The sequence below is a fragment of the Pinus tabuliformis genome, chromosome 1_1 (assembly GCF_031772625.1).
Source record: "Pinus tabuliformis cultivar Carrire ecotype Pingquan chromosome 1_1, CPIR1, whole genome shotgun sequence".
In the NCBI taxonomy this organism is placed as follows: Eukaryota; Viridiplantae; Streptophyta; class Pinopsida; order Pinales; family Pinaceae; genus Pinus; species Pinus tabuliformis.
Genome location: NC_142297.1, coordinates 277,049,081 through 277,075,683, shown reverse-complemented (window position 1 = coordinate 277,075,683; position 26,603 = coordinate 277,049,081). Strand labels below are relative to the sequence as shown.

Genomic DNA, 26,603 nt, shown 5'->3' with positions numbered 1-26,603 from the left:
AGTCAGCTCTTAGCATTGAATTGGTTTTTTCACCTCTTGGTTTAGCCTTGAAGAGGATATTTGACTTGGTACTTGAACGCACTTACTATTTTAAGGAGATTCTTCACACATTTCTAGATTTGGATAGAGTAGTCATCACATGGATATTATTATTCTATCCCATGTACCTAGTCACTTGCGATTTGAGAGTGGTACGCCTCCCTTGGCTAACTACTTTTTATTTAGAGACATTTCATTGTGGTAAGGTGTTAATTTTAGATAACTATGGTATGTTCTATGCTTAAGAGCAATTTACTTCAATATTCTTATTAGCCCAATATCAATTTCCAGATAAGCAATCACATTAACATGACAGTAAATGCAAATAGAACATAAAGAGGATACAAGATATGGCACCAGGCAGGGACAATCCAAGACAAGAGGACACAAGATATGTCGCCAGCCAGGGACAATCCCCAATATGGGGAAACCCTTTGATCAATTCTTCTTATTATTCTTCAAAAGTTCCCAAACATCATTCTTCATAATCGACTCATACTCTTCGTTCATAGCATCCTTCCAAACTTTGTGCTTTACAGCTTCTTCGAATGTGCAAGGCTCAGATTGAACAATGTTGCTCATTGCAGTTAAGTACCCTTGGTACCTATTCAGCTTCTTACTTTCATGAAATGTCCCCCTAGGTGCAACATGTCTCTCGGCATCTTCGAGAGTTTGCCTAAGCCATGAGGATCTCCTTTTTGAGGAGGGCTCATGAGGAGGTGGATCAATGGGATCCATTGGTCCTTCAGCATCAGGCATCAGCTCATCCTACGGTTCTCCCTGCTTTCCTGAATCTGCTTCTTTGTCCTTCCTTGGAATAGGAAGGTTACTAATCTTCCCAAGGGCAACATCCTCATCAAAGGTGACATCATGACTTATCTCCACTTCTCTTTGACTAAGCACATAGATTCTATATGCCTTAGAAGTTTCACTGTAGCCCACAAATGTTCCTTTCTTCCCAGAAGCATTCAATTTGCTTCTCTTTTCTTTCGGCACATGAAAATATACAGGGCTACCAAAAATTCTAAATTGAGAAACATCAGGTTTCTTACTGGTGAAAACTTCTTCGGGAGTTTTGGAGTCCAACGCTTGATGAGGGCATCTATTTTGAACATACACGGCAGTGTTTGCAGCTTCAACCCATAAGAACTTCGGAAGGCTTTGATCATGAAGCATGGCACGAGTGGCTTCTACGATAGAACGGTTCTTCCTTTCAGCAACACCATTTTTCTTGGGAGTATATCCAGTAGTAGTCTCCCTCTTAATGCCAACTTCTCTACAATAGTTATTGAACTCATTTGATTCATATTCGGTTCCATTATCGGTCCTCAATATTTTGATCTTCTTCCCTGTTTGATTTTTTACCAAGGCTTTGAAAGAACGGAACCATGAGAATACTTCATCCTTCTTCTTCAAGAAATATATCCAAGTCTTGCAAGAGAAATCATCCATAAAGATGGCATAATATAAATATCCTCCCAAAGAGTTCACGGGCATCATACCAAATAGATCAGAATGAACCAATTGCAATATGTCGGTAGTTTTGCTATCACTTGAGGGGAATGGTCCCCTTGTATGCTTTCCTTTGGCACACCGCTAACAAACACCTTCATGTTCTACTTTAAATTCCGGCATGCCTGTCACCATCTTCCTCACATTGGGTAGAGCCTTATAATGTAGATAGGCAAACCTCCGGTGCCATAATTCGGATTGAAGTGATGTGTCGCAAGACATAGCTCCCAATGGACTTCCTCCAACTTCATATAGCCCATCAACCCTAAATCCAAGTGTAAATGCATCTTTGAATTTTTTATTCCACACACATACGTTTCAATCGATGAATGCTATCTTGAATCCTATGTCCTCCATCGCCAAGATAGATACCGGGTTCTTCTTTAGATTGGGTACATATAGTACTTCTTGTAGATGAATGGTGTTACCTTGATTCAATTGAAGAGTAATATTCCCAACTCCCTTCATGGGATAAGTGGCATTGTCTCCAAAGATAATTTCCAAATTTGAATCCTTTTCAATCAGATTTGAAAGAGCTTCCTTATACCCAGTGAAGTGCCTTGAGGCACCACTATCAATCAACCAATTTCCCAAGGTCTCCGAAGGAGAGGCAGTAGAGAGGGAGGATATAAGATAAAATTCTTTTTGCTTGTTATCAACAACATTAGATTCATCATACCTGGTGTTTCTTGATCTCTTGGGAGGGCAACCATTTCCTTGATGAGGAGCGGGAGCATTCCTTTTTCCTCTGTTGTTGAATCTGCCATTCCTTTGATTGTTGTTGCCCCTGAAATTGTTGTTGTTGTGGTTATCATCATCATGAGGTGTATCCCTTCTATTAGGACACTCCCTAGCATAGTGGCCAAACTTGTTGCAAATGAAGCATCTTTCCTTCCTTCCATTTTTAAAACCTGGCCTTCCTTGACATTGCTTCTTTGAACCTGCATTGTTCTTTTAAGCATGAGCAGAGAATGCAGTAGGATCATTCCTATTTGAAGGCATATCTAGTTCCATCATCCTTGTTTCTTCTTGAGAACATCTAGTCAGCGATTCTTCAAAACATGGAATTCTTTCGTTAAGAATCGTAGTGTTAAACACGTACCATTCACGAGGGAGTCCTCCAAGGGCAATGAGAGTGAGCTTCTTATCAACAATAACTTCTCCAATCGAAAGAAGATCATTTTTTATCTTAGTAATCCTCATGAAGTAGGATTGAATGTCTTCACCTCTTCCCTTCTTCATATCCTTCAGCTTGTTTTTGAGAAAGAGAACTTGGTATGCATTGCTAGCTTTGAACATGCCAACCAACCTGTCATATATCTCCTTTGAAGTGTTCAAATCAGAGATGTAAGCAACTAAATGCTTATGAATAGAATCCCTGATGACTTCACCCTTCTTGTACTTTGTCTTAACAACAGTCGGTGCATTAGAAGGAGGTTCATAAATCTTTCCTGCACATAGTCCATAACATCTTGCTTTTCTAAAGTCAAATCAAGAGACATCTTCCATGCATGATAATCACACTTATCATGAAGCTTGTCATCAAATTTGAAGTAGGATGTGGAGGCCATTGATTCTTGTCCAACAAATATCAGTGATTACTCTTCTTAGTGATTTCTCTTTGCACTCTTGCTTGGGCTTTGTCTTCACCTCAGCTCTGATACCATGTTAATTTTAGATAACAATGGTATGTTCTATACATAAGAGCAATTTACTTCAATTTTCTTATTACCCCAATATCAATTTCCAGATAAACAATCACATTAACATGACAATAAATGCAGATAGAACATAAATAAACTAGTAGAAGACAAGCCAAGACAAGAGGACACAAGATATCTAGGGACAAACCCCAATGTGGGGAAACCCTTTGATCAATTCTTCTTATTATTCTTCAAAAGTTCAGCAAAGAGAGAGAGTACAATATGCAATAATCACTTGCCCAATCAAAGTGAATTCTATCCAATCAAACAGCAACCACAGAAAGCCCTAACCAGAAAGTCAACGATGGTCAACAGAGCAGATTTTGACCTCCAAAACAACGCAGTCAAACTTAGTCAACTCAACCTCCAACAACAAATCAAATCAGCCCAAAACAGTTCGAAAATACTCCATCAAACTTGGTCAACGCAAGTCTACGCTGTCATCAAACCCTTCTGCAATCAACATTGGTCAAACAGTATGGATTGCTTCGATTTTTGTGCCCAAAAATGCATCCTGCCCAAATAGAAAGAATCCCACAAATCCACAGTCAAACAAAGTCAATGATGATGGTCAAAGCTTGGTCAAACTGTCCCTGAAATTCGTTCAACGCAAAAAACAATCTTCTTCTTCTTCGCACATGTGGAGAGAGGTTGTCCTGAAATCCGTACCCAATCATAGGAGGAGAGAGAGATGTGTGAGAAGTTGAGTGATATCCAAATGAGGCAAAGGCACCTTCTATTTATATGCAAATGTTGAGGATGAATAGACGTGACTATTGGGCTTTTGAGCCTACATTAGTTTGCTGGCTGACCTTGACAATTTGTCCATAAACAAAATAAATTCATAATTCCATTTGTACATGTCAGAATGAGATGATCTTTAGATCAATCCTACACCTCTCAAAGAGAGGAATCCAATAAAAATATCAGCTGCATCATATGAGTTGTCCAGACTCCAAGGTGGAGTCTGGCCCTAGTTGCCAAATTTAACATAAGGTTTTTGACCTTTCTTGGAGGGTGCAGTTGTTGAGGACCACTATTTCTATTTAGGTAGTTATGACTTCTTGGCACCAATTCCAAGTGCATGCTTATCTTGAGCATCATTTTACCATTATTTGGAGAATCTCTCTCCTAGGCCTATGCCCTAGTGTTTTTTACTCTTACATTAGAGGGTTATAATATCATCTAATAACTAATTCAAGAATTTGTAATATTATTTTAAAATGTTTGACTCATTAAATGTGATTGTTGATGTTTGTAGCTTGGAAAGGTACTTTTACACAAGCCTATGCGTCTAGGCATGCAAAATTCACCCATAGTCTCCTTAGAACACTTGCTCAAGTGTGAGCACGTTGCTAATGTAGTTTACCCTAAGTCTAACTTAGGAAAAGGCACATATTATTATGTTCACTCATTGAGCTAAAGGGAAATTAGGAAAAGTAAGGTAAATTACTTTAATGAATATGCTTTAATCTCAACTGTTGATCTCAAGTGAGGCAAGATTTAATCTCGATTGTCAATCACTTTGGAGATTAGGGTTCGGGATTTAGCTGAATGTAAAGTTATAAAAGCAAGGCTAGGGAGATGGGAAAGACACACTACAACAACACAACACTGAGAAAGGGACCTCTCAGTGACATGGTGAAGGACTTTCACTCGTGTGTATCGAGTCCAAGGAAAGGGACAGCAAGGAGATCCAAATTAGCCAAGGAGGGTTTGACCAACTGGATCAAATCCAGTTGTCGTACATGTAATTTCCTCAACTAGGCCATTATACCAGGACAAAAGCCAAAGTAGGTTCTAAATCATTGTTAATGACGTATTGATTTGATTGGGAAAAAACTATTTGTCGCATTTTATGAGATTGGTTGTTATATTATTTCTTTTGTTGAATGTTAAGAACTTAGACATCCCTTCATTCAATAGATTCGTAATCTGTTAGGTCAATAAAGTGCCAGGTGCTAGGTTGAGAGGAAAATTAACATGGTATCAAAACCAGATCTTTGAAAATTGATCTTCGAAGCACCAGAAGCCAGGTTTGTATAGAATCGTTAGGCCAGGTTTGGCCATGATCATACAAAGACGAATTTTTTAAAAGGGGACCAAGATCACAGGCCGTACAATGTACAACATAGTCAGCGAAAGAAAAAAAGGGGAGGGGGGCAGAGATTAATTTTTGGGTTAAGTGAAAGCTTCTCAAAAAAAAGGGGTGGGGGAGAGGACGGGGAGGGGAGGTTGGCGGTTCTGGTGGCCAACAAGCCAACCGCCAACCAATCCCCAAGTCGTCAAACCAAACCACAGCACGACGAGAGCAAACTGAGTGTAGCATTAATCGATTGCAATAGCAAGGGGTGGTTGTGTAAGGAGTCTAGCAGACAACGAATGCGGGCAAATCCAACAAGGGAGAGTTTAGACAACGTGATTTGTAGCGTCAAGGAGGCTGCTAGTTGATATCAAGAACCATGGAAAACACAAATAGGTGACGCAACTTGTCAAGTAGAGGCACATGAGGAGTTACCAACCAGGACAATTCATGGAGGGCGACTAGCAACTCATGAAAAAGTGACAAGAAAAACGCAACAAGGTCATGGTGGAGATGGCCAGTAGTGCAACGTGAGCGGGGAGAGAGTGTCGCACAACCATTGTGCAAGGAGCCACAAGCATGGAAATTTCGTCGCAACAATAAACTATCGGCCAAAGAACCGCTGTAACAAGGTAGTTGTGTGAGTGAGGCATGATCAATGAAGCGAAGGTCAGGCAGTGTAGTGTTGGGTGTCGAAAGGAAGAGGTCGGTCAAGTGCTACATGTCAAAGGTGTGTCACAGGTTAAAACAACATGCAAAGAGTCGACAAATAGCTTGGGGCCAAAAGGAGTCAGACCTAGATGCGATAACCAGTTGTTGGCAATGTAGCCGAACTAGAGATCGATTAGAGACGCAGCTACAAAAGACATCAGTCCGCGAAGTGAAGTCGAGACAAGGTTTTGCGTAGTGGGACCTAGTTGCAGGTGGAGTGTTGTTGATACAGAGAAAGTGTCTTTGTGCGTAGTAAGGTCAGAGATACTTAGCACTAGGGCAAAGTGGCAGCAAATCGTAGTAGCCTGGCCAAAGAAGCTAGGGATGGATGCAGAGAACTATGCTAAAAGTGCTACAAGGAGACAACATAGAGGATCGTATTGCAAGCATAATGTCGTGTTGGGCATGGTCAAGTAATTGTAGGATGCAGTGGCCAACAAGGGATCGTCGGCAAAATCATTGTGTAAAGTCATTGGGCAAGGATTTGCGATGCCTAGCATGAGCTAGTAGTGGTCGATTGAGCTAGTAGTAGCCACCAGTAGGTACAAAGGATAATACCACAGAGATTTTCCAGCAATATTGGTGGAGGTCAAACCTCAGAATGAGAGAGGGAGACTGTATTAGTCAAGGCATTGGCATCAGGTTCATGGGTATCTCAAACGACCGAGATAGACCCACACTAGTGTTAGAAGGACTTAGCATAGGAGCACAAACGTGATATGGATGCTAGAACTCAAGTGGATTTTTCTCTTAGTCTGGATGATTAAGAAGAAGGGATTTGGTGTAGCATTCAAGGAAGAACAAGCATTGATCAGACCCAAGCAATCTAGCTTTAATAGTGGCCACGCCATTGGAGTTAGAGAGAAAAACATGTATAGGTTAAAGAGCCATCATATTTGAGCAACAATAGCAAGCAAAGTCATGACAAAGAATAAGGAGCAAGCAGCTCTGAAGGTTGAGTAGCTCATAGGGAGTCATCCTTCAGGCTCAGGAGGGGAGGAGCAATCAACAAATTCCTCCCAATCTATCAAAAAAGTCTCTTGGTACCTAACAAGATGTTTAGGAGTAGGAGGCTTCTAAGAACAAGTTCACAGGGAGTAGGTCTTTCGGGATGATGGTAGGAAAGTCTTCCAGTTCAGAGGGAGCAGCCATGGCAGCAGATGCAGGTCCAAGATCAAAGCTAGTTCCGTGTGGTGAAAGTACCTCCCTCACTAGGGATTGTTCATGTTTGTAGCTTGAGCAGGTACTTTTGCACAAGCCTATGTGTCTAAGCACCCAGAAGTTGCCTACAATCTCCTTAGAACACTTGCTCAAGTGTGAGCAAGTTGCTAATGTAACTTAACCTAAGTCTAACTTAGGAAAAAACACATTTTATTATGCTTGCTCATTGAGCTAAAATAAATTTAGGAATTACTTTAATGAATATGTTTTACTCTCATCCGTTGATCTCAAGTGAAGCAAGATTTAACCTTGACCGTCAATCACTTTGGAGAGTAGGGTTAGGGATTTAGCTCAATGTAAAGGTATAAAAGCAAGGATAGGGAGATGGGAAAGACATACTATAGTAACACAAGATTGAGAGAGGGGCCTCTCAGTGACAAGGTGAAGAAGGAGTTTCACTCATGTGTTGGATCTGAGGAAGAGGACAACAAGGAGATCCATATCAACCAAGGAGGGCTCAATCAGTTGGATCAAATCTAGCTGTTGTACATGTAATTTCTTCATTTGGGCAATTATCCCAAGACAGGAGCCCAAGTAGGTGCTAAATCATTGTTAATGATGAACTAATTTGATTGGGCATAATCTATTTCTGTCATTTTATGAGATTGGTTGTTATATTTTTGCTTCCATTGAATGTTAAGAACTTAATCGTGCCTTTATTTAGTAGATTTGTAATCTGTTAGGTTAATAAAGTGTCGGGTGCTAGGTTGAGAGGAAAGTTAATAGTGATCACCAAGATATTATTATATTATTTAAGGTGGTTGAACCTAAAACTCTCCTCATTTGTAATAGATGTTGTCTAGTGAGAAATAACATCTCTCTTCTTGTTGGAGCCTCATTTTGGAGTATTTTTCTTCTTCATGTGTGTCAAGCTTTTTATTTGTGAATATTTGTTGGTGATTGGAGCTTATACATGCAAGTTAAAGGATTAAACCAAGGTTATCAAGCAAAAATCTCACTTCAATGGTGGTGAGTAATTAGGTGTGACTCTTTCTCATCCTTCTTGTTTAATTTTGTCTAGTTACATAAAAAAGTAGTGCCTAGGTAAGCAATATTTTGACAAACAAAGTTACTTGGTTTAATCTAGAAATTGGTAACATTTTGGATTATTTCCTTGTATAGTACTAACTTTAACTTTTCAGCCATACAGGGTCTCTGTAGCATGTTTAGGGCAGCCCCTAGATCATTGATTATAGACTAGGTTTGGCCCTTCTTATGATAAAAGTGACCCCATTAGCCCATAGATAAGTAGGCTCTAATTTCATGCTCTCTCATCCACTTGTTTTCTAAAATTTCGATTTGTTACCTTGCTGGAAATTTTACAAATTCTCTTTTATATAAAACATCTACTTCCTATTTGTTGTGCACATTAGATAATTTATTGTTTTCAGCAATAGCTTAATCTAGGAATTTGCAATTTTTAATTTGAAGCTGGGCTAGACTATAGATATAGATTGCTAAAAAGTGCTCTTTTAGTTTTATGTTTCAAGTTTTGTGCATTCCAACACTTAGCTTAGAAATTTTGATTTCCAGCTAGCTTATTTGATCTGGGACCTCAATCTTAGACCATAAAATAAGTTACCCTCATACTTTTGTGTGCTAGAAATTCTAACCCTAAATCTCAGATTGCGTTACCCTCATACTTTTGTGTGCTAGAAATTCTAACCCTAAATCTCAGATTGCATTTCCAACAGTTTTAGTTGTTTTCGACATTTAGAAATTTAGTTTCAACACTTGTATTTTAATTTTTGCCTAGAAAGTCACATTTTCACTTCATAATAAAACAAAATTCTAAACTCAGTATTATGGACACTCAATTTATTTCTGATTTAATTTAATTGTTGTTTCCAATGATTAAATCATTTTAGAAAATCAAATTTCCAGAATTGCTCAAGCTTTGAAAGTTGCATCTTAGAAACATTTTTCAGCCTCGAGTGTTAGGCATTTAATTCTGGAATTTCTATTTCATGTTTATCGTTAAAAACATTTGCATTTTGCATCATTTCTCATTCATGCATTTTATTTGCAGAATCAAAGTTTTGAAGCAATCACTTCATGTTTATATCATTTACTTGCTTAACTCCTTAACTTTCACCCATAATCTGAAACACTCATTCACTAAGACATCTCCAAAATTTAGATTTGGCACAAGTCAAGCAACCCAAATTCGCATATCATAACAAGACTTGAAACCTATGTTGGAACCATCCTTGGTAACTCAATTTGAGAATCACTTCAACGATATTCCAAAAATGTCATTTGGTCCAATCAAAACTCACTAATTATTATTAACATCACACCGTTTGGACTTAGTTTACCTTAGGGATATCCTCCTTGTGTCGGAAAGGAACCAACCTAAAGAGTGAGGAAGTCCTCCTACGGTGACAGTGAGTTGCCTTCCATACAAAACTAACACCTTGTGCTTGGGACTTTCATATGTTAGGGGTGATAGATTTGGTTGAAACAAGACTTATGGGCATTTTTTTGGTAATTAACCAACCCAACTTTTTGGCTTTGCTGGTGCTTGTGGTAATTGCATCTATGCCCCACAATTTTTGTATAGAAAAACCATCTGAGTACATAATTTGATCACTTTAATAGTCAAAGGAAGAAAATAAAGGGTCATGCATGTGAAAAGTTCCAACCCTAGGTGACTAAAGTCCTTATGATCTTGACTAAACAAGTAATTGTTTTTTTCCGAGGAAAAAATACCGCGCTTTTCTATTGATTGATATAAAAAAGCTACAAAAAAGAATGCGTGAGCATTCTGCAGAGGATTCACGATCCACATAGAGTTTCCTCTCTTCTGAGTTTTCATGTTATCCAAGTCTTTTTTGATCAAAAAAGACTTTTTTGTTCTCTAAATATTACCAGCCTAAAAAGGCCCTATCAAAAATGTATGAGTTCAAATACTATCACCATATGTTCCTGGGCCTCCTTTTTTACAGGAAAACAGCCCATTACAACAAGAAAATAAACATATATTCAAAACATATATGAGTGTTTGTAGAACACAGTCTCTCCTGCCACAGTGGCATGCATATCAGAAACGACAAAAAAACCGAAAGAAGAAATAGACAAAAAAAGACTAGTGAAAAGGAGGGAGATCCGACACACGGATCTGGTCCTGTGATTGCTCTGTTATCCTCCAAACTCCCAAAGCTTGCTGCAGACCTGTTTTAGAATACCGGTCGGCTTCTTCATTATTTTCCCTGAAAATGTGAGCAATGGAAAAACTATTAAAATGAGTCCTTAAACTTTTCACTTCTTCCAACAGAGGTAACAGAATATAGTTCCTGCAAATAAATTTCTCATTGACCCAGTGAATCACATTTGCCGAGTCTCCGAAAATCTGAACAGTGAGGATGTTTCTATGAATAAGCCAACAGAGGAGCAGTTTTAAGGCCGATAATTCGGCAAAGTTGTTTGTACCCGACCCAAGTCCAACAGAGGCTTTTAAGGAATGAGAAGGAGTGAGGTGAATAATGATTCCAGCTCCCGTGACATTGTTTTGGGCAGCTCCGTCAAAAAAAGCATAAGGGATGCCCTCTCTGATGACAAAATCCGCCCGCCGGTTTACAGAAGTAGTGCCCTCAGGTTCCGGTATACTAGCAAAGATAGCTGAGGCTTGTAAGGCAATGACGGGTGCAGGAGTGATCTTCCCATTGAAAATGCATCCATTCCTGGAAATCCAAATACCCCAGCATACAATAGGTGGGAGGTTTCTCAAATTTTTTTCTGGGTAGTGAGACCACCAGTATTCCCATGCAGCCGATAAAGTAGCCCCTTCCCACTTCCCTGAGAACTTCTGAAGTTTGAAAATTTCCTCCCAAACTGTCATGGAGAAAGGGCAGCTTACGAAAAGGTGAGAGATAGTTTCAGAAGCTTCTTTACAGAGAGGACATCTGCTTGGCCCCAACTGGAAACGAGCTTGGAGGATGTCCCATGTGGGGATTTTATTTTTAAGCGCACACCAGAGAAAAATTCTGGCTTTTTTGGGGCACTTTAATTTGAAGAGGGGCTTTGCCCACCAAACCGGAGGTTCCCATCCCTTTCTGCTCATCAAAAAATCGTATCCAGCCTTTGGGGAGTAGCGACCTGTTTCTGCATGAGCCCAAACCAGAGAATCAGTAGAGTCCTTTAGTCTGACATTTGAACGCTTTAGTTCTTGTATGAATACATTCCATTCATCTCTCCAGCGAATGTCCAACTCCAAATCTTCAGCTGACTTCCAACCCTGCCCCCAGATGGAAGACAATAACGGGTTTGCAATCTGATTAAGCTGTTGAATACCTTTTGAGTCAAGTTGTTCAAGCAAACCAGGAGAGAGGGCATAATGTTCGTTGCACCCCACCCATGGATCCTTACCTATGCGCACACTTTCACCATTCCCCACTTGCCAAGCTAGTCCTTGTTCAATAATTTTAAAGGCGTCCAAGGTTGCCTTCCATATAACCGAGCAATTTCTCCCTTTTTTGTTTGGACTTCTTATCCAGTCTTCCAAAGGGGTTGGATCAATATATTTCCTTTTAACAACCCTGGTCCAGAGATTATCTGCCACTACTATTCGCCAGCCTGATTTTGCCGCCAAGGATTGACAGAAATCCCCTAGCTGTTTTACTCCCCAACCTCCCCATTCCTTCGGTCTAGCGATCTTATCCCAAGCAACCCATGGGAGCACAGCACTTTCCTTGGATCCTGACCATAAGAATCTGCTACAGATCTGCCTGATTTTGTGTATAATCCCTTTGGGAATCCAGGTCAGTGCTGCCCAAAAAACAGGGATGGCTTGAAGGACTGAATTGACCAAAGTCAGTCTGCCAGCTCTTGAAAGCCATTTGTAGCTCCAGTGCGAAATCCTCTGTTCAATCTTTGCCACTAGCCAATACCAATCTTGTTTTCGGTAAGAGGATGGTTTTAGCCAAAACCCCAAGTATTTGAAGGGCATATCCATCTGACAGGTTTCAAAAGGCATGATGGATGTAATTGCATTGACCTCTTGTCTAGTAAAACCCTCCATAATGAAATGAGATTTTCTGTGATTTACTTGAAGTCCTGTGGCTTTCAGAAAGAGATCAATGATATCTTTAAGAACTTTTACTTCAGTTAGATTCCCATTTAAAAATAGCAAAATATCGTCAACAAAAAGTAGATGTGTAATAAACAGATTTACAGCAACCTCCAAACCTGTAAACAAGCCTGACTGTTTTGCCTTTAGGATCAGCCTGCTCAGCCCCTCTGCTGCCAGTAGAAAGAGGAGGGGGGAGAGCGGACACCCTTGTCTCAATCCTCGCTGGCTTTTGAAGAAAGGGGAAGCCGCCCCATTAATCAGCACCGCAAAATTGACATTTGAAATACATCCCATGATCCAGTTTATGAACTCCAATTTGAAACCCAGGTGAGTCAGTAATAATCTTAGGAATGACCAGTCAATCCTATCATAGGCCTTTGAAAGATCAATTTTTAAAACTGCCCCTTTCTTCTTTGCTTGTCTGATACTGTGGATGGTTTCCTGTGCTACTCCAATTGCTTCGTGAATTTGCCGTCCATCCAGAAACCCAAACTGCTCACTTGAGATACATTCAGATAGAAAAGGCTTCAGGCGTACTGCAATGATCTTCGCAATTATCTTATAGATTGTGTTGCAAAGAGAAATAGGCCTGAAGTCTTCGAAGGAGGCAGGGTTCTCATTTTTTGGAATAAGTGCTATAAAAGTGGCATTAAAAGGACTGTAAATTTCACCTTTTTTCCTGGATTCCTCCACCACCTCAGTAAGCTCATCACCAATAATATCGAAAAAATGGATGAAAAGTTCTATGGTCCAGCCATCCGGACCCGGGCTTTTATCCTTAGGCATTGCCTTTATAACACGCTCAACTTCCTCCTTTTCCACTTCCCGAAAGAGTAGCTCTGCATCTTCTTCATCCACAAATCTTGGGAAAGCTTGTGCTGTTCTAATAATTTCGGCCAAAGATATCCTAATTGTTGAATTTAAATAATGCCGGAATAAATTTCAGACCATAGCATCAATCACACAATAGTTGGAAAATAGATAATGGAAGCAAAAAATCAATTTCACACATACGTGGGTAATTACTCCGTCAAATAAGCTTTTCATTCTTTTGAAAAACTTACAAGGAAACTTCCACAAACTGCTAGAAAAGAACAGCACTGCATGGATGCCATGAATCACCCTAAAGTAAACTGAGCTTGTACAGCCTACTTAAGAAATTACAGCCTATTGGAAAAACTGGAAACAACATAAAATTGCTATACAGCCTGCATGGATACCAAAAATCACCCTGAACTGAACTTGTACGACCTGCTTGAGAAAGTACAACCTGCTGGAAAAAAGCAGATACAGCGAAAATTGTTGTACAACCTATTAGACAGTCTGTACTACTGTACAAGCATTTCCGTATGACTATATATAATTGTTTTGTATGGTTGTACAAAACTTTGTAGCACCTATACGGACTGCTGCCTGCTGCCAAATTCATCTCTGCCTGAATCCTTGTTCTCGCTCTCTCTCGATCACTCAGCTATTCAACTGTAAGTGAAAACTTCCACCTTGACATGTCTCTATACTTTTTGCTGAGACCAAACCCTCAATCTATCTTTGAGTTTATTCCTAGTCTAAGTCATGCATGCATGAGGTACACTGTTATAAACCAAATATTGAAGATATCATAATAAACCAAAAGTACACGCCAAGTACAATGTGAGTGTGGAGCACAACTCCAAAATAGATAAGAGAGATAAGTTACACAATAACTCCTTAAAGAACAGGAGAAACTCTTCTAAACACCCCAATCCATTCATACATCCAAATCACATGTCCTCAATATTACTAAATGATCTGGAGGTGTCACCCATACGCCAGTAGTGTAGGAAGATACAAGCAATAAAAAAGCAAGTCCCATCACCAACTCCGGCCTCTGGAATTTTGGTGTTTGGAATCGATTTGCAAAGAGTCTCACCCATGTTGTTGTTCTATATACACCTATTCACACATTGCTCATGTGGCCCCTTTATTATTAGGCCAACCCTATTACATATAAATTTACACATTACATGTACACTTAACCTCATATATGCGCCCCTTAGGGTCATATCATATATACATTTAAACCCATATATGCCACCCTTGGGGTCATATCATAATCATACCTTTTGTTAGAGTTAACAGTGAAATATAAGACTTTCACTTTTCTATTGAAGTGAATTACAAAATAGAATTATTTTTCGAAGATAGAATTACTTTTCTAAAATATCTCGAATTAGTTCTCACACATTCGCATTGAACCTATGCGGAAGTTCATGTCCAGGCTATAATTCTCAACAATGCACAATCCACAATCACTATTGGAAATAATTAATTAGCTACACTACAAGCCCTCACATCTTGAGATGCTTCATCTTCAAAGCATAAGAGGAGAACATAAGGAAAGATCACCATGAAATAACATTTTTATATCAATGTTCTCAGAAAGATATCCATCAAAACTCAATATTGACCACTGGCAAGTCTCGATAAGAATTTAGGTTAGTTGTGTTATTTTCTAACATCAACTTGGAGCAGTCATTGTGACAGTGACCTAATGTTCTAAGAAAGATATTCATCAAAAACCAATATTGGCTATCGTTGGCAAGTCTCAATTAGAATTTAGGTTCATCATATCATGATCTAGCAAAAACTTGGAGTAGTCATTGTGACAATGACCCGAGTTCAAATCCCCGCAAGCATGCTCCTTACCCACACGGGGTTTGTTGGATGTGGCTATTGATAGATGATGTAGCCTCCACAGAAATTATTTTAATGGCACTAGCAAGGTACCAATGACCCAATTCTTCGCTTAAGTGCGATAGGTGAGACATACTTATTTCTTAGAAAAATTGTCTCAATAAGAAATTACTCAAGACAACTTTGGTTCTAGTTGTGGTGTTGTTAGATTGAATATTGAGAAGCATGAGATTCCAAAATTTACCATCAATGAAGATGTTGATGTGGCTTAGTTTTCAAATGTTAGACTTTTTGTTATAAATCCTATGACCTAATTTCGACCTAAGCATTGAGCATGTGTTCTAAAGGATCTTATATTTCCTTTAATATTCCTCAAACTAATCATGATTGAAATATTCTAATTGTTGATCCTAGTGTAACTGGATCATTATATCGTTTGAGGATGTACTTTCATCAACCATTGAATCTTTATCTTCAAACATTGCATTGGTTTCTTGCTTCAATTCCTTCTTTCCCTGTTTTAAATTCTTGACTTTTGATAGTAAAATTTGAATATGTATTTGAAGCTTAAGAATTTTATAATTTTTCTCCATGAGTGTCTTTTTTGTTGTTTTTGTCATCTAACAATTCATGACCTCTTTTTTTAACCAATCGACTTTGTTTGTGAGTCCCCTCCTGTTGTTTCATAGCTTGCATGTCTCGGCAAATTGCTTTAATTTTATATTCGAAGTTTCTCCAATTATCTTTCCAATTGTTCACATATTTTTTATGTTTGTTCCACATTATTAATCTAAGCCAATTTTTTTCTCTAGAATCCTTCATTTTCCCTTAAGTCAAGAAAAGAATCTGGATTTGGAGCCTTTAATTATCTTCCGAGTATTAAATAAATGGGGCCCACTTCCTTTTTAACATTATGTTTGTTGAGGTGGTGTGTGCAGGGGGCTTATCTATGCACACAATGGACAAAATGGTGCTCAATTTGCATGGGGCACTGGAACTGTTACCAGCAACGAAGCTGAAGCCTTAGCGGTCTATCAAGGATTCTAGCTGAGAGAACCATTAATGCAATAATAGTGATAAGTAATTCTGCCCTTGTTATCATAGCCTTGAGATCGAAAAGGGGAAATGTCGCTCCATCCTTGGCCAAATTAATCATTCAAACAAAAGCTTTGGTTCTTCAGTTCCCTCAAGTCCACTGCCACCATGTTCTCCAACCCAACAAGCAAAAAGAATATGTTATGGGAAATGTTGGGGTAAGCCTATGCTAAGGCATGTTGACGAAATGAGGCCAAGAAGGAAAAGACTTTGTTATAGGAAAAGAACGTAATTTAAAATCTTCATCAACATCAACATTGACAACAACAATGTCAACGACTTCCTCAACACTCACATCAACAAAAGTCTTATATAGGCAAATGTTGTTAAGTGTAATCATGTTCAATAGGACAAAAGAACATAACATTGGAAAGAGTTGTTCAGAAGCACCATGCAAAAAAAACAAACCTATTTTAAGCTTAAGTCGAGTTGACATTAAAGAGAAACCACTGATGTCCATGAGACAATAGAAAAAGACAATGCATACCCTCCCAGCAACACAAAGGTCATAGTGAGAGATCAACAAACAAAAAGGATGAAGAACTCATGTCGTTGAATCTGGAAATCAGAATTGGTTAGAAAAAAAAAGATTGAAATTGTTCAATTGTTGATACAATACAGTATACCATGGTGTATTTGTTAGAGACTACAAGGACATGAAGGGTCTTGTAGAAGAAACGTAGTAAATGAAGCTTAATATTGTCCCCTAGATCCAAGCACATGAAAAAGAGACCATAGAGACTTCCTTACAAATACAATGAAACAATTAAAGATAAAATTGGAAAAGGTGCTGGCTCCAAGAGTGATTTATACTGTACATAACTCTGAATGGGCAAGTCCTATTCGGTACAGCCTAAAAGGAAGATCCCACTAAATTAAGGGTCTTTGTCAATTTTTAGAAACTTGTATAAGGTCATAAGAATTGTTCCATTTCCCACTCTTTCTTCAAATGAGATTAGCAGTACTGTAGCTAATCAAGGATGTTGTTTATTTATTGACAGATCCTCAAAATACTCCAACATAAAAATTGGAATAAAAAGCCAACATAAGACCACTTTCAGAGTTGAATGGGCCTTTTTTACATATCGATAAATGTCCTATGGACTGAAAAATACCCTCACTACCCTTTCTCTCATATTTTTCAAGGCCTTTTAAGACTTCATTTATAGATTTATGATGGTCTACTTTGACAGCTAGGTTGTTCATTGCCAACCAAAAGATCATCTAGTATGTCTTAAAATGATGTTAGAAACATGTCAATAGATTGAAACGCCCATGAACATTAGGGAATGCATCTTTAGGCAGCTACACATATTGGTACCGTTTTAGAATATCTTGTATGCAAAAGAGTTTGAAATCTGGCATGGTAAAGATCAAATCTTTGGGCCAAGAAGTCAGAAAGTCTTCACTTCATCATATAGGCCATTCATAAAAAAACAATCAACATTGTTCTGATTCGATAGCACCCTTAGATGAACTCCTAATGAATGATGGTGAGGTTTGTATGTCCAAAGAGCTAACCAATATTTGAAATGTTAAAAAGAAAGATTGCTCATGTTCCCATTCTAAACCTTCTCAATTGTTCTAACCCTTAGTTGAAAGGAAACCTTCCACAGGGAACACATGGGGATGTTCTCCCCATGGTTGGGGGTGTGCCCTTAAGATGGCCGGGAGCTCTGCAAAACCTTTCCCGACTTCCCCCAATTTGTGAATGTGAAGAGAAACGTTTCACGAAGAATGAGAGGTGTTTCCCCAATTTTTTGAAAAAATTTAAAAATAAAAAAACCTAAACCTAATACAATAATAACCGAACTCTACTTTCCCTGAGTCTTTCTCTCATTTGAATTTACAACGGTGACTCATTGTTGATGAACTCCAATTGGCAATTAGTCTTTAGATGTATCATTTATCATTTTGTGTTTTCCTATCTTTTGAGTTTTTTATACTATTGTTTTAGAGATAGGGTACCCGATGTCTCCTCCTCCCTCATGACACTCCCTAAAATTTGGGGGGCAGGTGGATGTCTCCACATGTCCCCCAAGTGCATTTCCCCACACCCACATCCCCACATATTAAAAACTTGGTGGAGGATTGATGGAAACAGATAGCCATCCAAATACTGCTCTTTGTAGTAAGCATTATAAAAAGTAATCTTTGTCTCTTTATAATATGTAATATGAAGAATAATATCTACTCTTTCGTAACCTCCAAATTCAACAACCTTTTGGTTTGGGGGGGCAATGAGTAGATAATACCCTTGACAATAAGTATCTCTGTTAATCTTAGATTGGGTGGCCCTAATTTGCAGAATTTTTGAAATGTTTGGATCCGAATACAAGGAAACTACACATAAAAAAAAATAGCATACATGCATATGCACACACACACACCCCATCAAATTATATAATCATTAATTGGGTCTAGCTTGTGTGATTAGGGAGGAGAAAAATTATTCTCCCCACCTGGGTTCAAATCCTGCTTGTGACATGTTTCACTCTTCGTGAACCAATTGTTCATGAGGATATGAGCCATGGCGAGTATCTTACCCTTGCTTATGGGAAAGAGGATGGGGTACTTAATATCAAAAGAAAAACATGACCCAAAATCATAGAAAATTCAAGTTTCAAGAATCAAAACCATTCATAAATATAACCAAAATGAGAGTTCCCATTAATATCAGCCTCAATACATGATATGTGAAAATTGCAATAATGCAATATGCATACAAGGGAGGCAAGTGCTAGGAGTTCATCTATGACCTTGAAGGAAGAAAATACCTATGCTTGGGGACTTAGTACCACCACAAAGAATGAGGCAGAAACACTCGTTGTTATGTAGGGCCTTATCACTCTCAAAGAAAAAGGAGCTTGTAAAGCCATAGTCAATAGCATTACCATGATAATCACAAGAGCCCTATATTACCAAACTCCCCCATCTAGTCTCAATCTTTCCGAAGAGTTATCTCTATTGGGGAGGAATCTTACACGATAGAATTTATTCATGTCTAAGCACAAAAGAGCAAGGCATTCCATTAGTCACTATTGTTCCCTACCATGAGCAACATTAAGGAGGGAGACCATCAATCTAACATGTGCCCTAGCATGTGGATGGTGAAGGAAATAAAACACTTAGAATCACCCCACCTCATATTCTATCTACCCCTCCCCCTCAAGCACAAAAATGAAAGGTACAAAGGCAGATACAAATCCTACGTGTCATGAATTGATAGATAGAAAGTTTAATATAGGTCATGTCAAAGGCAAATGGTATTGTTTACTTGCAAGAGAAGAACCTAGAAACTCATCCATCTCAGTGCACTCTAGTTTTGGGCAACTTTCATCCTCGTGCATGTGCAACCATTGCACATTGTCGTTGTCACAATCCTTCTTCTATCTTTTGTGATATGAAGGACCCATAGAAAGGTCTAAAGCAATGTGAGAAGGAAGTGGTGGAAACAAATGGAAGCATTACCTACTCAACTCTGCAAAGAAATTGCTGGAAAGATGGGTTTGAATGCCGACTGAAGGAAAACAACAAGACTAGGTATCAATGTGCTATTGAAACTAGGGAGCATATACTCAATCTAAGAGAATGGGAGAAATAGTCACAGGCCTTTATAACAATCTTCACGGGGGGAACTAGTGGAGATTGCCTCGACTATTACATCACTATAGTGTTTGGTAGGACACATCATGGTCCACCTTAACCTTCATCCTACTCTCATGGTGTCTCTTTCACCTAGTATTTTAGACACCTCTACAAATTCAACGTCCTAGTCTCTACCTCATACCTACATGGAGACTCTCCTATTGGCCATCCCATGCATGCTACTATAGTCTCTCTCAACCACTCCATTACCTCTATTCAAGCTCCACCTAGGATAAACACCAACAATATAGGCATAGTGGCAATTGTTGATTTTTTTGTAGCATCGGGAGGTATTTCCCCATGCCAAGAGGCCTCCTAAGTTAGCCAAAAAGAAATTGCACAAAATGTTACAAGTTAGCCCCACCTTGAAGGGGTGTGACTTTTGGTTCAAAAGTCACTCAAATTGACTAATATAAAAACACAAGTTGACTACCTCATTTGGACAAAAATTTGGAGCATAACATCATCTATTCTTCTGTTCACATGCAAATTAAGGAGGATTTCTGAGGTTGACCAAGTAAAGAAGCTGCCAATTGACCAGCATCAACCAAGTCTGTTTTGTCACTGTTTGACCAAGTTCTTCTAGCTGTTTCTTGACCAAATCTTTGGACAAGTTTGACCATGAAAGGGAGACTATTTTGACCGCGGGAATCTCTGATTTTGACCACAGTTCTGGGCACTTTGACCATAGTTGACCACAGGCTACAAGACCGAGCTGACCGAGCCTTTCGACCAGCTTACCACAGGCCAAATTTTGGCCCCTTTGACCAGAAGACTAACATGCCTTTTTAAAGTATTTTTTTATCAGCTTTTGAACAGATTTGACTGGTAATTTGAATTTGGATTGAGCACAAATTTCTAGAAAGATTCTTGTTTGTAATTTTGAAGAATTAATTCTCCTAAAAAGAAAAGTTGTTGGGTTTTTCCCCCAGTTGGTTTTCCCAGGGTAAATTTGTTGTCTCTATTGTGCTTGGTTGTCTCTTATTGATCCTACTGTTATTGTATTACTGTTGAAGATTTTCTAAGTATAATTGCTTAATGATACATGTGGTATGTGACAAGTTAATCTGATAGGTTACATTGGAAGTAATTATCAAAGTTAGAAGATTAGATTCTACTGTGCACTATTGTACAAAACTTAACGGCAATGGCACATTAGGACTTGGGAATGCAAGTGGACCTAAATAGCGCAACCCACTCTAGTTGTTTTTAGTTATAGTTTTTAACTCCCAATTTTAGACTATGTTTTGCCATTTTGTGTTTTTATTAGGCCAATACATTCAGTAATACACATGTGGAATTATGTCCAGATAGTACTAGACAAATAGTTTTAGTTTTTTTTAATAGATTATTTGTAATGGAAGACATAGGGGTAAGTTTTGTAGACCTACCTCCCATTTTGTAAGCCCTAGCTATACGATTTGGCTGCAACCATTTCAATATAAAATTTTAACCTCTACTATGAAAGAAAAACAATGTAATGTCCACACATACAAAATGAAAGTCTCATCAGTGACCACTACTCTACTAGTAACTAGCAAATTTGTGTGCCTTAGAATGTGAGCAGGGATCGTTTTTATTAGTAGAAGTCATGATTTTTGCGCTCACACAATTATTGCTTTATTTTTGAACTTTAAGTTTAAAACAATTAACAAAAAAAAATATCTCTTGCTATGACATATCTAGCAAGCTAGATACAAATCCCCAAGTGGATCCATTGTAGGGTTTATCCTTTTGTGTACCCTTTCTTACTCATTACTTTTAATTTTCACTTGTATTTCTTTTTCTCTTGCCATTCCCATATCATAATTGAAATATCATGTTTCTATAGTCCCATTGACTTATTCTTTGGGTCACTTGTGGACATTAATAAAATTAGCTTATCTTATTTGGTAGATCCAAAACATAAACAAATCCCAAATGCATCTAGATCCAAATCTAAATATGATTCCCAAAAAGTTAAGAAAAGGATCCTAAACCATAGGAGGATTGTTAAAATTGGCAACTAGGGCCAAACTTCATGTGGGTCATCTTATTCATGGATGATAATATTTTTATTAGATTCCTCTCGTCAAGAGGTGTAGGATTGATATAAAGATCATCTGATTTCGATAAGTATTCATGGAGATATGAATTTATTTTGATTATGGAATTATTATCAAGCCGACTTACAACTCATATAGGCTCAGAAGCCCAACAGTCGCATCTATTCAAACACCAACGTTGTGTATAAATACAGGAGGACTTCTCCTCATTTAGACTCAATCATCTCATCACATCTCTCTCTCTCTCTACTGCGTAGAAAAGAGTCTCTTCTCTAATGCGTAGAAAAGGGTCTCTCTCTCACACATGTGAAGCCGAAAGTTGCTGAAACTAAAGTTGTTACTGCAGAAGTAAAGTTTGACCTGAGTGGACCAGAAGATCTCCTCATATGAACTACGTTGTAGGTTCATCTGAACCTCCTCTGAAAGCCACAACTTTTGGTGGTGAAATCAAGTCAATCCGACGGACGGTTTGCAAGATATCGACTGCCCTAGTTTGAAGGAAGCTGTTGAAACTGAAGCTGAAACTGCAGAAGTGAAGTTTGACCGGTGTGGACCAGAAGATCTCCTCATCTAAACTATGTTGTAGGTTCATCTGAACCTCCTCTGAAAGCCACAAATTTTGGTGGTGGAATCAAGTCAATCTGACGGACAGTTTGCAAGATATCGACTGCCCTAGTTTGAAAGAAGCTGCTGAAACTGAAGTTGCAACTGCAGAAGTGAAGTTTGACCTGCATGGACCAAAATATCTCCTCATCTAAAATATGTTGTAGGTTCATCTAAACCTCCTCTAGAAGCCACAACTTTTGGTGGTGGAATCAAGCCGATCCGATGGTCAGTTTGAGAGATATCGTTTGCCCTAGTTTGATGATGAAGCCGCTAATGCTGATGCTGCTGATCTAGGGTTTGCTACTGCTGATATAAATCAAATTTATTGTACTATTTCTCTCTGTTGACTTATTGAAGATAAAATAAGATTTGATCAAAGTATTTCCCTACACATTGTGGGGTTTGTCCCTGGCTAGCCGCCACATCTTTTGTCTCTTGTCTTGGCTTGTTTTTTGTAGATCGTTTAATGTTCTATCTGAACTTTACTTTATGTACATGTGATTGCTAATCTGTGGAATATAATAAGAAAAATAATTAAACTGTTATAAGCATAGAACATACCATGACTTAACATGGGATCAGAGTTGAGGTGAAGACAAAGCCCGAGCAAGAGCAAGAGCAATCACCGAAGGGAAGATTGGCAAGGCTATCCTAAAAGAACTATGGGGTCCTCAACACTCTTTCCTACCGAAGACAAGCTCCGTGAGAAAGCTGACTATCACGGATGGAAGATGTCTATCGATCTAACCCTAGAAGATCAAGGAGTGCTGGACCATGTAAGAGGCAATATTGTTGAGCCTCCATCAAATGCATCCGTTGCTGCATGGAACAAATGGAAAACCAGAGAAGTCAAAACAAAAGATCATCCGGGACTCTATCGACAAGCACTTGGTGGCCTACATCTCCAACCTGAACACCTCCAAGGAAATCTACAATAGACTGGTGAGTTTATTTAAAGTTAATGATGCAAATCAAGTTTTTTTTTCTTAGAAGTAAGCTAAGGGAAATCAAGAAGGGCAAAGATGAGAGTATGCAAGCATACTTCTTACGAATCACCGAGATCAAGAACGATCTCCTATCTATTGGGGAGACTATTACTGATAGGGAAATGGCACTCATGACTCTTGGAGGATTACCATCCGAATGGTACGTGTTCAGGACTACTCTTCTGAACCATAATGTAATTCCTGGTTTCGAGGAATTAATGGCTAGATGCATTCAAGAAGAAAAAAGGGAAGAAGAGCAAGAAATGCCCTTGCCTAAAGGTCCTCCTGCTGCGTTTTCTTCTCATGCTAAGAAAAGAAATAATTCTGGGACTAAATCAAAAGGAAAGACTGGACCTAAGGGTGGAAGAAAAGGACGATGTAACATCTGCGATAAAGCATGTTACTATGTAAGGAGTGCCCTGATAAAAAGGACTCACACCGGGACGATGATCAAAATCCCTCTGATGGCAATCAAAGGAATGACAAATTCAATAGCAAAGGTAAGAGGAGAGTTGGGAATCAAGGAAGAGGACAACCATTCAAGAAGGCTAGAAATTCTAGGATGTATTAAATGCACCTAACCTCAAAAATAACCTGGTGTCCATCTCGGTAATGGAAGAAAAAGGCTACAAAGTAACCTTCAGCGATGGAAAGGTACGTATATGGAAAAATAATGTTAAAGATGCCTTTACACTTGGGTTTCATGTTGATTCATTATATCAGGTCGATGGAAGTCCGCTAGGTGTCATGTCTTATGACACATCTCCTCAGTCTGAACTTTGGCATTGGAGGTTTGCCCCCCTTCATTATAAAGCTCTACTCGGTGTAAGAGGAATGGTGACAGGGATGCTCGAATTCCGAGTAGAGAAGAAGGTGCATGTCCAAGATGTGCCGAAGGAAAGCTCAAAATGGGACCATTCCCCTCAAGCCTAACCAAGACCTCTGATATATTACAGTTGGTTCACTCAGGCATACCTAAGGTTGGCATTAAGAGGGAGACTACTACACCACATACTCTAGAGCAGAATGGTGTGGCACTGTACGATTGTCGAAGCTGTCGATGTAACAATGCTTGATGTGGAAGAACCGATGGATCCTGTTTATCCACCTGAGCCTTCCTCTTCCAGGAAGAGGCCTTCATGGCTTAGGGGGCTACTTGATGATGCTGAAGGAAATGCTGCACCCCAAGGAACCTTCCACGAAAGTAAGAAACCCAACAGGTATCAGGGATACGTGACCAATACGAGCACAGTCATACAAAATGAGCCTTCATCATTCTCAGATGTCGTCAAGCATCTAGTATGGAAGGATGCTATGACCATTATGGAGAATGATGTTTGGGAAGTAGTTCCCAAACCCCAGGACAAGACAATTGTTACTTCAAAATGGCTTTACAAGATAAAGTTGCAGCAAATGGAAGTATGGAATAGTATAAGGCTCGTTTTGTTGCTCGTGGTTTCTCCCAGAAGGAAGGTATAGACTATGATGTGATATTTGCACCTGTTGCCAGATATACGACCATCCGCTTGATCATAGCCCTTGTGGCTTCACAAGGATGGAACCTACACCAAATGGATGTCAAGAACGCATTCTTGCATGGTTTGATCAAAGAAGAGGTCTATGTGGAGAAACCCGAAGGATTTGAGATTTATGATTGAAAATCTCATGTATGCAAGTTGAAGAAGGCTCTTTATGGGCTGAAGCAAGCACCCTGAGCATGGTATGAGAGGATCGATAGCTACTTGATGAAGTTGGGATTCACTAGGAGTGAAGCCGATCCTAACCTTTACTTTAAGGTTGAAGATGACAAGCCTCTCATACTGGTGTTGTATGTGGATGACCTCTTTCTAACAGGTGCATACCCTCTCATTCACAAATGTAAGAGGGACTTGGCTTCTGAATTTGAAATGAAGAACCAAAGACTTGAAGTGTGGCAGAAGCCAAGGGAAATTTTCCTATCTCAAGGAAAATATGTGGTGAAGATTCTGAAAAGATTTGGTATGGTGGACTGCAAGCCTATGACTACCTCGGGGAGCTAAACTTTCAGAACTTATATGGTAGTGATGTCGGACTATATTTGGTAAATGCCTTTGAGTTTCAAAAACTCATTCGTGTTGATGTTCTTGGTGAACCTCCGTCCGAACATATGTTTTGCAGTTAGCATTGTGAGATCATATTTGGTTGAGCCTCACTAGATTGGTGCCAAGAATCTTCTGAGATGCCTTCAGGACACAATCTCTCATGGATTGAGATACACTGTCATAAATATGAAACTACATGATTATTCGAATGCTGATTAGACAGGTAGTGTGGAGGATCACTGGAGCACTTTTTAGTGTTGTTTCTCTTTGGATTCTGCTTCGATATAATGGTTGAGTAGGAAGCAGAAGTCGATTGCCATAAGCACCGCCGAGACCAGATACATATCTACAAGTATGATCTTGTATGAAGCTACCTGGTTGGGGAAGCTCTTCAGTGAGCTGTTTGAACACATACCACTGTGATTCTCTGTAACAACCAGAGGTGGGATTCAATTATTGAGGAATCCTGTATTCGTCGATTTCTCCAGCAGATAGGCATCATCTGGGATATGGTAAGTTGATGAGCAAGGAGGCTCCATCGCATTAAGATGATGTACAGGTCAATACACCTAGTCAAAGCCCCAAGGAAAGATATATTCTATGATTTTCCCAAATGACTTGCAGTCGTCAAGAAACCCTTGTACAAGGGTCCTGCATGTTGCATACATTGAGCTCTTGGAGCTCTGATGGCTTGTGGTTCTTACTGGAGCAACATACGACCACAGGGTGACTCACCCTCCCCTGGTGGTGCGCATTGGAACAAGATGATTCACTCTCTTGTGGGACAAGATGATTCACTCTCTTGTGGAATAGGATGATTCTCTCTCCTGTGTAGCGGGATGATTAGTTCTCCTGTGAGGCCTGGATTGATGTGTTCTCCATGGTGATTGTAGTAGGATTGATGTGTTCTCCAGTGAGGCCTGGATTGATGTGTTCTCCATGGCCATTGTAGCAGGATTGATGTGTTCTCTTGTGAGGCCTGGATTGATGTGTTCTCCATGGCGATTGTAGCACGATTGATGTGTTCTCCTATGAGACCTGGATTGATGTGTTCTCCATGGCGGCCTGGATTGATGTGTTCTCCATGGCGATTGTAGCAGGATTGATGTGTTCTCCTGTGAGGACAGGA

The 26,603-nt window shown here is 39.2% G+C and overlaps 1 protein-coding gene across 1 annotated transcript in view; it reads right to left on the bottom strand.

Annotated features, from left to right (window-relative positions):
• LOC149212613 (uncharacterized) overlaps positions 1-26,603 on the bottom strand; it is a 125,842-nt gene that overhangs the window by 6,166 nt on the left and 93,073 nt on the right. Inside the window, exon 3 of the mRNA XM_089388751.1 lies at positions 10,424-13,247. Coding sequence (XP_089244877.1) covers positions 10,424-13,247 — 2,824 coding nt within the window. The remainder of the gene's footprint in view (positions 1-10,423; positions 13,248-26,603) is intronic.